The sequence below is a fragment of the Vombatus ursinus genome, unplaced genomic scaffold (assembly GCF_900497805.2).
Source record: "Vombatus ursinus unplaced genomic scaffold, bare-nosed wombat genome assembly UNPS02014778.1, whole genome shotgun sequence".
In the NCBI taxonomy this organism is placed as follows: Eukaryota; Metazoa; Chordata; class Mammalia; order Diprotodontia; family Vombatidae; genus Vombatus; species Vombatus ursinus.
The window spans coordinates 50450894-50463432 of NW_020954556.1; the positions used below are offsets into that span (position 1 = coordinate 50450894).

Below are 12539 nucleotides of genomic sequence, written 5' to 3' on the forward strand. Positions count from 1 at the left end.
TAACAGACTGCAGGCAGCATGTTTGACAACTTTGGCACTATATGATACTGTCTCTCTACTAGGACAGGAACATAGCTATTAAATACAACCATTCTGTGTAATGTTCTGTTTGCTATAACATGATCATCTACCCACACATAAAAGCTAAGTTGCCTCTGAATCACAGGATCATAGATTTAGAGCTAGCAGAAACTTAATTTTAAGAGTTATGTAAGAAGTTTTATATTGCACTTCAACTTTCTCAGTTCACAGAAGAGAATATAGAACCTGAAAGATTAAATGATTTGCACAATTTCACACAAGAAAGATGTGGCAGAACAGAGGATTACACCCTACATTATCTGATTCTTTACATTCTGCTTTCCAAGGGTGTGTCCGTTTCCCTTTTCTCTTGGTGCATCTCCCTCTGTGGGTATACCTACGTCTCTAGAGTCTTTGTTTATAAGTGTATCTCTGGGGCAAAACTCTGGGGTCGTTTGTGTTCCTGATGATGTCTCTAAGTCTGTTTCTGTGAAAGGGTGTCTGTGAATGTTTGGGAGTCCATGAGCACATCTCTCAGGGAATACATTTCCACAGAGATGTCTGTGTTGATGCTGCCACTAGGTGGCAGGATTAACAAGAACAAATTTATGCCAATATTACCAAAATTCTTTTTAGAAACACTAATATAGCTAAGAAAGAAAGAATCAGGAAATATAATCTACAAGAGGTAGCCTAATGAAACAGAAAGCACTTCAGCTCAAATCTCAGCTTCCACAGGAGGCCTTTCCCAGCTTCCTCCTCACCTCTCACTTCTGCCCTCCCTTCTAAGATTGTCTTTCATTCATTTTCACTGTTATTTTCCTATGCATTCAAAATTATTTGCATTTTGTCTCTCCAGTTAGAACACGTGCTCCTTGAGAAGAGGGACCAGGTTTTTGCCTTTTTTTATACCCTCACTGCTTAGCATGTACTAAGTACTTAGTAAAAAAAATTTGTTGACTGATTTAGAGTCAAAAGGAGATGAGCCCAAATCCCAGCTTTGGTACTTACTAGCTGTATGACCATAGGCAGGTCACTTCATCTCATTAAGTTTGTTTGCTCATCTGTAAGATGAGAACGTCGGACTAGATTATTTTTAAGAGGTCCAGCTCATAATTTATGATCCTAATTTATCTGGATTATGGAACAAGTGTCCACAGTCAATAAAAGGTCAAGAGAAAATACATCACAGCAAACTAACAAATGAAATAGATACCAGAAAGGTAGTAAGCAGAGAAACACTACAGGTAAACTGGAAAAAGGAACAGAGAATAGATTCATGAGGGCAAGTGACCTGGATAAGATAGCTGGAGAGAGGAAGTAATGGGTGTGCGAAGCAGTTATGCCAAAAAAGAGAGCAGTCTGGTCAGGGTTGTCATGTTTCAAATGACCTCAAGAAGATAAGGAGGGAGCAGAAGGGGAAAGAAGTAGAAAGAGACAGACAGGGTGAATTTAAGACAATATAAACTGTATGCCCCTACAACTATTAAAAGCACTCACTACACTGATTTTTCATTCAACTCAATTGAACAAACATATTAAGTGTTTATGTTCAAGGCACTATGCTTTAATTCAGACAATTACTACTCAAATTACAAATAAAATATGAATACAGGCAGAAACTTATCTAAAAATTGCAAAGCCTATCAATTTTCTGATTGAATAAAAGAATGTGGTATACATAATATCAAGCCATTTTGAAAACTATTAAAGTTTTCTTAATGTAAGTCTGTAATGACTTAATTGGTATGGTTTCTTAAAACCTATAACAACATCTGAATGTTACTTCTGCATTCAATGAACATTCCTTTTCAATAAACACTAGATAGCTAATAAAAATCATTAAATACAATTCCCTCATTTTGAAAGCCAGATTAATCTTTCAGAACCTGAATAAAAGAAACTCAGGAGACACCTACTTCAAATACCCAAGCTCACAACCTAGGTGTTGTCCTTGACTCCTGCTCACTCTCACCCTCCCTATATCCAATCCGTAGCCAACGCCTGTTGATATTCATACCTTCATAACATCTCTCACGTATGCCCTCTTCACTGCCACCACTCTCATGCAGACTCTCATCACCCTGCACCTGAACTACTGCAATAACCTGCTGGTTTCCCTGCCACGGAGTCTCTTTCCACTTTAGTCTACCCTCTACTCAGTTGAAAAAGCAATCTACCTAAGGTGCCAGTCTGAGACCTTGGCCTAACTCAATAAACTCTAGTAGCAGACACTTCATCTGACTCTGGGCATTTTCACTGACTTGACTCCCATTAATAAGAATGTCCTCTCTTTTCACATTTGCCTTATGACTTTCCTGGCTTTCTTTAAGTCCTAGTTAAAATCCTACTTATTTTCTTTCTTTTTTTAAAGTGAGGCAATTGGGTTAAGTGACTTGCCCAGAGTCACACAGCTAGGAAATATTATGTGTCTGAGGCCAGAGTTGAACTCAGGTCCTCCTGACTCCACAGCCAGTGCTCTATCCACTGCGCCACCTAGCTGCCCCTAAAATCCTACTCTCTACAAGAAGCCTTGCCTAATCTTTTTAATTCGAGGGCTTCCTCTCTATTAACTATGTTCAATTTACCCCATACAGAGCTTTTTATGCGCATAGTTATTTGCACATTGTCTCCCCAACTAGACTACAAGTTCCTTAACAGCAGGAACTGAATGTCTTTTGCCTTTCCTTGTATCTCTAGTACTTAGCACAGAGCATGCACTTGATACATTTTTATTGATGGACAAAAATCATCAATTGCTTTTCCCTCAGTATCAAAGCTAGAATAATTTTTTAGCACTCAAAAAAAAAAAGAAAGAAAATTCAGGAGACTTCTACTTCAAATATATATAATAACCAATATATATGACTATAACATGTAATATAAAACATGAAAATATAGGACAACAGAACTCAAACCAAAGGAGCAGACTACAGGCACAGAATAAGGTACATGATATCCAACTTGATGAATGTATATATTTTGCCTAACGCTCTACTTTCCTATAAGAGTGGGTTCCAATGATTTAGAGGCGGGTGGGCACATGGAGACTGTCTAGGTTAGAAAAATTAACCTGATTAATTAAGAAGTTCACTCTAATTTCTAGTTCAAATCAGGCTGATGTGATTGGAAATTAAAAAAAAAAAAAGTTAATATTTAGCCAGAGTCATATTATTGGCAGAAAAATCAAGGCACATATCCTTAAGAAAAAAAGAAAGAAAGAAAGAAAGAAAAAAAACCACCAGGAAAGGTCAGAACACCACCTTTGAACTAAAGAGAACACCGTATAATAATTATTATTATTGTTGGCAAAATGTCTGCTAAGGTGATAATTTCTTCATATTATCAATAAATTTGAATTAGTACATATAAAAATTTAGCATGATAATGGTTTTAAGTACCTCGAACTCCTGGTTTGATAATATATTTGCTGTAACTTTAAAATCACAAATTTGACCTGAGGAAATGGATATTTTAGACAGGGCTGCTACTGTTTCATTTCAGTAATAACAGTCTTTCTCCTGTTTTCAGGCTTAGTAGAGATATTTAATAAAAAAAAAAATTCAAGAGTCTAAGTAAGACAGAATTAAGTCCCTATGAGGGGATTAAAACTTAGCTTAACTATCATATAGGTGAAAAAGCCACTGGAAATACCTGGAAATGTAAAAGAAAACACTATGAATAATTCTTGACCATAAACACACACCAGACACTCAAGACTTGCAGATAAAAAGCCATTATTAGTTTGAAGTAATTCCACTATTAAGACTAATGATTTCCATGTATTTTGGGGATTTTTTTTTTAAAACCTCTGAAGTTTTGATGACAGAAATAATGGATCCAAAATTCAAACAACACCACTCATTACCTTTCTCTTTCCCGAATGGCACCCCTTCCTCCCAATTCTGATCAAAAGCTAAACTCCACAGTTCCAGCAAGCTCAAACAAAAGTTCTAGCACCAAGTAACAGTACAGAAAAACAGTGAAGGTTCTACTTCTCTTTCCTAGTCAAACTTGATTTTTGACAGTTGTTAAAGTTGTTTTATTTGGAATTTGAAGGACTGATGGAATTCAGAAAAAGACATCATCACAAAAATAATATATATCTAGCCATTATATATATAATATATACCTAGATTATAACACATTGAAAGTGATTTGGTTACAGAATGTGTTAAAGTTTCAAAAGTTACTTTTAACCTCAAATTATGAGATCCTCTCATTTACATTCTAACTTGTAATGGGAGGGGGAGGGGAAATTTGTAATACATTAGATTTACCTTGTACATTTAAAAAACTTTCAATATCACAATGGCCCAAGAGACATCAAGTCTATGTTACAGGAATTTTAAATATGGCCAACAAATTAGAATAGCATTAAAGTGTTCAAAAGGAACTGGGTATTTCTGTTAACAACTTACTGTTGAATACGGACACCTGCTCGTTTCTTTTTTTTTTTTAAACCTCTGAAGTTATAAGAATTGATTTCACTCTGACCATCCCCCTAAAAAGGTGGATAAAAATTAAAGTTAGACATTTTGGTACAATTCTACTTTAAGAGTAATATGGAGTTTAATTAGTATTACTCTATGCATTTTTTTTTAAAATTTCTTTCTTGAAATAATTTTTTACCTACTTGATTCTCTATCAAGTTTTATAGCAAGATGTATATTGCATATTTTGTAATTTAAAATAATATACTCTAAATATATTAATTATAAAAATGCCTTATACAAAATAGCAACATATCACACTGTTTTTATCAATCCTTTATTGAAGATAACAAGTTGGTTATGTTCACTGCATTGTATGAAACATCACAATATCATACTGGGAGGTACTATCATCAGTACAGGGTTGGACCAGAGCGAACAGTCTGAACAATAAACCATTTTGCATTCTTCATTCCCTATCTTTTAACAACCCCCAAACCCGGTTAACATTATTTAAAACACTTTAACTTACAAGGCTAAAATCTAATGAATAAATAAAATAATACCGTGGCAATAATTGTCTATAGACCAAAAAAAAAAAAAAAAAAATCAGATGCACAATGAAATTGGATGATTAGAAAAGCTGGCTGTAGGCAAATGTATCACTTTACAGACACAGCTTACGGAAAAAGTTACAGAAAATACCATGAATTCCATTTCACACAAAACCAGTTGATGACTCATTAGCTTAAACTACACACAGGGCAATAACATCCTCGCTGAAACACAGTTTAAACAAATAGGAAAAATGTTTACAAGGCATCCACATCATGTAAATCATATACAGATGGATACATTCATTGTTTCCCCTACCCAATAGCTTCTTTTAGATAAATACTCTTCATGTTCAGCATTAACTGGGCTTAATACATGCACAACTCAAAAGAATTCAGAAAAATTAATGTTATTGCAAAAATAGAATTAAACTAAGAATCTTCAAGTACCTTACATGACAGCCACTCTGTACCATGCCCACTGTTTATAAAATGAAAGGTCACGGAACCCATGAAAATATCTCTGTAATATTTTCTTAGATCTAAAATAGATAATTTTAACTGTATTTATAGTAATCTCAAAGTGATATTCTGAGTTCTGAAAATAATACAAAATAAAAATACCAATTTTACATAAAACTTCTGTTTTTATCTTAAGCTGAAAATTCAAACTATAGAAAAACCACATTTAGAACAAAAAAAATCACAATTTACATTATAAAGGCAAATTTTCATAATAAAAAACTGAAGCAGTGAGATGTCAAAGCAAATTGCAACTAATTATAAGTTAAATCAGTTTGGTTTAAGGAGACTTCTAAAGTTAGAAGTTAAAGATGTGTTGTGCACATGGGTAAAATTCTGAAGGAATTTTGATGCCTAAAATGATCTTATTATTGCCAAATACACTTATCTTGAAGCAAGGCAACATCACAATTTGGACACTGTTGGAGAACCCAGTCTGGTATTACAGGTAAAACTGAAAAATAAAAATAAAAATAAAAATAACAATACTAATAAATTCACATCCTATAGCATATTGCCCAACTGACATTTCAAGCCACAGAGCCTCAAAAGCTTTCCAACTTGGTAAAGTGAAATAAGTAGCGTCTCAGACAATTATTTGTACTCTTACATGCTTATATGTTGTGAGTTTTGTTAAAATAAAAATCAGAATGTATCTTCAGAGTACAACTATAATCCCATGCACCTCAGGCACATTTATTGATTTATGGTTGTTTATTGATTTATGGTAGAATCACTCCATTGGTTTCTAGTAATCAAGTTCAATACAGATGTAATCAGTATGCCTGAGGTTGGCAAAAATACTGTAGTATAGGCAATGCTAAGAGTGGCAATATCAGAAAACACAAAAATGAACATATGATGGAAAATTCTGATAATTTTCTGCTCATTTCACAAAATGTTGGAAATCCACCAGAATTATTCCCTGGTATTGAAGAAAACTGTGATTAAAAGTTTTTCCCCCAATTTTCAGAATCAAAAGCATTTTAGTAGATTTGTAAGGCTACCATGGGTCTTCTAGATCTCCAGCACCCTACAGGAAGAGAAAAGGAAGAATATTAATATTATTCACCTATACTACTCCCATGATGGACTGAATTTCAAAAGTTTAAAAAGGAAAACAAAAATCACACAAACAAAAGTACCTTCTTTTTGAAAAGCTGCTTTTATACACAGGTCATTTCCATTCCCACTATCTTAAGCCTTTTTAAAAATTCCAAATCACAATTGTATCATACTTCAAAAATTCATTTGGAAATGGCAGGAAGATAGATATACCGATGAGTATCACTGCCACTTCCATTCCACTTAAAGTAACTTAAGAGTTTATCCATAAATTACTTTCAGAAAAACAAGCCTTCTTAGCTGAGCCAGAAAATTGATTTTGTACAGAATTTCACATTCATCAGGGGAAAAACAAAAATCATTTCTGCTGAGTGATCAATAGTTTTTTATTTGAAAATAAATTATAACAAAAGCAAAAAATACAGCTTTAAAAGTATTCCTAGCATAAGAAATAGAAAGCAATTGTTTTATTATTTCTAAGCAACGAATACTTTTATCAAAGTAGCTAGTTTTAAAAATTATATGGACAAAATAAAATTTTATATTTTCATACATGTACTTTTTTTTCCTGCCAGTTAAAAATGACCAAAGGTTTGTATAAAAGATTTGCTCACATATTAAGTACAAATTTCTAATTTGGATTAGGTTTCCAGTATACACTTGGATATAAAAACTGTAATCTTTAAAATCCATTTTAAAAAATTACAGCATGCATAAATTATTCCACATTTCATGCTTTATTGGGGGGAAGTCTTAAACACAAACTTTTTTTTTCCATACTAAACAATTCCATATACATTTTGTTGTACAGATATCATCTATACAGAAACTACAAACCACAGTTTCAGGTATAGTACACTTTTTCTAAAACTATATTTGTTTTATAGAGAATACACAAAGTCAAAAGAAACATTCAATCTCTCACAAGTTCTAAAAATAAAACTACAGTGCTTTAAAATAAATACAATTTCAAACATGTCAGAGAGCATTCCAAGAAAGAAATAAAGGCCACCATTAGCCTTTCTGTAATAACTAATACTAAACAAATGGCAAAATTATAAAACTTTTGAGTTCACTAATACGTAAAACAATGTAAAACAATAAAGTTCTGTATTAACAAAGAACCTGTCCACAACAGAAATTAATCTCAGTTTAATGAAACAGGTAAGAACTCATCTGGTGTAGTCCAATTTCAAGAAAGAAACAGAAAAAAACCCCAAACTACTGACTTTAACTGGTGACCTGATTTCAGGCACACCCTGTAAAATGAAATAGGATATATAATTATTAAATTTAAAGTACTATACCAAACTTTGAATTATCTGATAAAAAATATATGCAAAAATGGCCTTCTTAAAAAATAAGACTGTACACATAAAACTAGTTTTCCAAGATTCACATAACAAACTGATACACAAATGCATACATTATACTAGCTAGGCAAAACCGTCAAATCAAAGACCATAAACATATTAACAAAAGAGAGAATTCATATGCGTGAATCGCTCATCTTTGTCCCTGCATCTTCATTAGAATGTTCTAATTCAGCAAGATCACATTTTGTTTCAGTATGGGGTTCCAGCACTGTCACTGGGTCTCCAGCATCATTGTTCGAAGAAGTAGCTCCAGCAGCTGATTCAGCAGGGCTTTCTTCTCCCTGTACTTTAGCTAGCCTGTAACTAGTCAGCATCTCTTCCAGAAGTTGTCGGTAGTTTCCCCTATGATTAATTCTCATTTGCCTGAGAGCTTCCACCAATTTTCCCTGTGATCCACTTTCCTCAGCATCATCGGAGGCCTTTTTTTAAGATTCAAGACCCCAGTGTCAGTAGACAAACTAGGATAATTTAACATATAACATAACATACTATAGCAAAAACACTCATTTTTCTATCATGAGGTATACTATCTAAACATAAGACCATTTTATTAAGCAAGCAGAATCTAAGGAGTCTGACCATGTACATATGAAAAAAGTCCACGCTTAATCATCAATTAAATATGCAGTATTCAAAATGCTATTTTTAGAGAACAGATCTTTATATTCTTTAATGCTATATTTTATTAGAAAGCATTTAAAATTTCTGAAATTGAAAGCACTCTTATAACAATAATTCAATGATCTCATTTTATATAACTTAGTTATAATTTCCAGTATACCCTGCTGTACATCTAACAAATGGTCTTATGATGTTTATTAATAATAAATCATATAACTCCAAATTATCTGAAAAATAAGTATTCCTAATGATAACCAAAAAAATGCCTTTAGTGTTATGGGAATTTGAGAGTAGCTCCCATCCAAAAAGTAACAAAATAAATTTTTATAAAAACAAAAAATTAAGTTTAATATATAATAATGTTTTAAAGCCTTGCAAAAGAACATAAAAGTATTAGTTAACAACCACATGAATCTGCTTTAAAAACAGCTATGTTAGAAGGTTGTCTATAAATTATTATTACTCAAAACTGGACTTGGTTTGGGTAACTTAACATTTTGGAAGAGAAAAAAAAAACTCTTCTTCTTAAACCAAGCTTAGGATACTAATATAGATATAAGTGATTTTTAAATGTTTTTAATTCAAACTATGAACAACTTGAATTTTACATACTATTAAATTTTAGCTATTACTGTGTAGTCTTTCATTACCTTCTACTCAAAATCTACTTGAAGTTCTCTACAGATTATCAATCAAGGGTTATTTGATATAAGATAACCTGATATAAACCTTTTATCACCTTTGGAGAAATATGATCTGCATTTCCATATTAAGGGAGCACATTTTACCTAATGAGCTATTTTAAAAACTGCTAACTTTTTATCCCAACTCCCTACATGGTTCTCTGTATATTTAAATTTTTGTTAATTTATCAGTTCTTCTGGATTGTCAGTATATAAAAATTTAGATTAAAAAAAATTAAAATAAAATTCACTCCTTCCCTCCCCCACCACTAAAAAAAAGAGCTGGAAAGGATTTGAGTAAAAAGACGGGCGATATGTTTTTGTTTGTCTCCCAAGGATAAACCTAGCTAATTGTGAAGAGGCTGGACAACTTATGATGAATTTTTGGCCATTATTAAGGGACTGTACTCTACAGTGTTAGAGGAAATATTCAAATCAAAGAAACCATGGATCTTTAAAGGAATGAAAATAACAAAAAGTATTAGGCAAAATAATGATCTAATGAATTCTTATTTTTTAATGGCGAAAACTTGTGCTATTTATGGAGGATCCGTCTCAATTACTGCCAAATGAAATACAAATAAGAGGAATCTGATTAAATTTGACCTAGTGTCTAGTTTTGTATTTAAGACAATATTTCTAATCTTTTAGAGCAGCTCACAGCTTTCTCCTCATCTAAAGGTATGGCTGATAGAAGGCAGGGTCCTGGAAGCTCAATATTCCCTCTTCCAAATGTTTTGTCAACATAACAAAATTCTCATTCCCAATTTCTATTGATGGAATATAATTACTGCTCATTATTATAAAGATTAGAAAACTAGTATAAATCAAAGCACTCACATTTTAAAGCTTCAGGTTAGCTTTTATCATGCAAAACTATTTCCAAATATTAGATCTTTAAACTCTAAATAACATTATATCTTTAAATTCATAATTATTTCAACTGCTATTGTTACTTTCATCTCTAACAAAATCTTGTAATCCTAAGGATTTCAAGCTTAGTAGCTTGTAATAGTAACAGCCTAATACTTTGCTAGGTAATCATCCTTAAAAAGAAAGCAAAGGAAAAGAATGCCATTGAATGTCTATTACTACTGAACCATACCGCCCACTTCAAGGCTTCCACACATCAAAGACACTAAAATACTTTAGGCCAGAAGTAGCTTGAGTACAAGTAAATAGCTATAAGCATGGGCTGGGAAAACAGCCCATTTACTCTCTTCTAAAAACTAACTTTCCTCAAATAACCTCAAGATGACATTTTGGGAAAAAAAAAAATGTTACCTTATAGAAATGAATTGTCAATCTCTCTCTGCTGACAACTTCACACAATTTATCTTAAATGGGGGGGGCGGGGTTTAAAATGTCTACATTAAATATCTAAAAGCTCTCATAAGGACTAATGGCCATGTTCTTGGGGCATGAAAATGCACTACAAAAAGACATTCATACATGTTTCTGCCTTAGAAATTCTGAAGTCTTTATTTGGAATATTTTCTGGACCCTCACTAAAACTGAATGTCACCCATGCTCTAAAGCTCTATCAGTTTCTTCTGGGATTGAGTACCTACGATGTCTAAGAAATGTGCCCTCTAAGTTTACGATTTTCCCAGTTCTGCCTTGACTACTCCTTCCCCACCCTCTCACCCACCCCCCTCCCCTGCCTTCAGATTGATGGAGATGTGAACGAATGAGCAGAGCTACTAGATGACTTTCTGCCAGATTCCAATCTGGAAGCAACTATGTGTGCTCTCTTCTTCCTCAAATCCCTCTGTATCTAATACGCACAACTCCAGTGGAGGATTCAGGCTTGCTGAGGCCTGAGACTATTTGGGGGATCACATCTTCAAAACCTGTCACAGTGCCTTATTAAAAAAAAAAAAGGCATTTAATGATTGCTGATTTTAATTTGATGAAACTCACCTCTTAACACTAACCCCCTTATGAGCTGTTTATGTTTCTCTACAAATTTGTATAATTCTTTCATATACCCTGGTATTTGCTAGAATGTAGCCTATGATTTTAAAAATAATTAGTCTAATTACACCCAGCAGCCACAAAAAAGATGGTAGAAATTATCTGATGCAATTTCCTTATTTGGTAGATGAGGAAATAGATGCCCAAAATGGGAAAATCACTTGCCCATGGTTATATTTGGAGTCAGAGGACCTGGGGTTACATTCTGGATCTGTAACTAACTACCTGTATGAGCATAGGTTCATTTAAAACCTCTGGACCTTACTTTTATAATCTATAAACAATATCACAGAATCAAATTAAAGATGGAAAGGAACAGAGAAGTAATTTTAGTCCAATCTCCCTCATCTTACAAGATAAGGATATGGAGGTGTAGGCAAGGCAAATGAACTGACGACTGTAATAAGAGAACCAGATTTGAGCCTGACTGAGTTCTGATTCCAAATCCAGCAATCTTTCTAGTATATGACAGACTTTCTCAAACTAAAATAAGGTGCCTTGAACTGCAAAAACAGTGCAGCTCACAGATCATCTCAAATGTTCTCTCCTGAGAGAGAGTGTAACAGTGGTCTTGAAATCAAGAAGCCCTGGGTTCAAGTATCACCTTTGATATAGACTATACCAGACATACTGCTGTAGAACAGCTGCTGAACTGTCCTGGTAGCTTTGGGAAGTTTCCTCACTTTGGCTTCCATTCCAATGAAATCAAGAGTTCTTTCCCTCAAATCCTATGACACCATGGCTACTAATTACTGGAATAGCAACATGATGGCAGGTCTTGAGACTCACAAGCTGGAGCTCTTTTCACAACACTACATTGTCTTCTGAGTTAAGGACACAGGTTTTATAACCTGAAATCAATACATTTAAGAGTGTACTAGAAGATTTACTTCCCGTTATCTGCGGTTATATCTGTCACTAAAGAAAAAGGCTACAGTGGCTAACCTGTCTTCTTTCCCAAAATCTGTTATTTTATAGGCTTTAATATTTCTAAAATTTATTTAAAATCAGTCTCAGGAATCAAACATTATTAATAGACACAGAGGGTAGAAAAGATAGCATGAAGAGACACTGCCAAAGATTCAATGATTTTTATAGGTCTTGCCTCCTTGGAAATGAAATCACATTTTCACCTGAATAGAAATCCAACTGACAGAAATTTTAAAATAGCAGTTAATCAAATGTATATGATTTCAATGTCTCAAAAGGATATTAAAATTTCTTTAGAAATGAAAATAGCTAAGAAGTAAAAGAAGCCTGTGTAGTAATACTAAGGCTCTTTTCAAT

At 33.4% G+C, this 12539-nt stretch overlaps 1 protein-coding gene across 2 annotated transcripts in view; it reads right to left on the minus strand.

Moving 5' to 3' along the window:
• Positions 1-4774: 4774 nt before the first annotated feature.
• PPM1B (protein phosphatase, Mg2+/Mn2+ dependent 1B) overlaps positions 4775-12539 on the minus strand; it is a 76620-nt gene continuing 68855 nt past the window's right edge. The window contains exon 6 of one of the 2 annotated variants that reach the window (XM_027865262.1): positions 4775-6563. In XM_027865262.1, the coding sequence (XP_027721063.1) occupies positions 6534-6563 (30 nt within the window). In that variant the 3' untranslated portion in view covers positions 4775-6533. Of the gene's footprint in view, positions 6564-7313; positions 8391-12539 lie in introns of those variants that run through there. The other variant, XM_027865261.1, reaches the window with a different exon arrangement.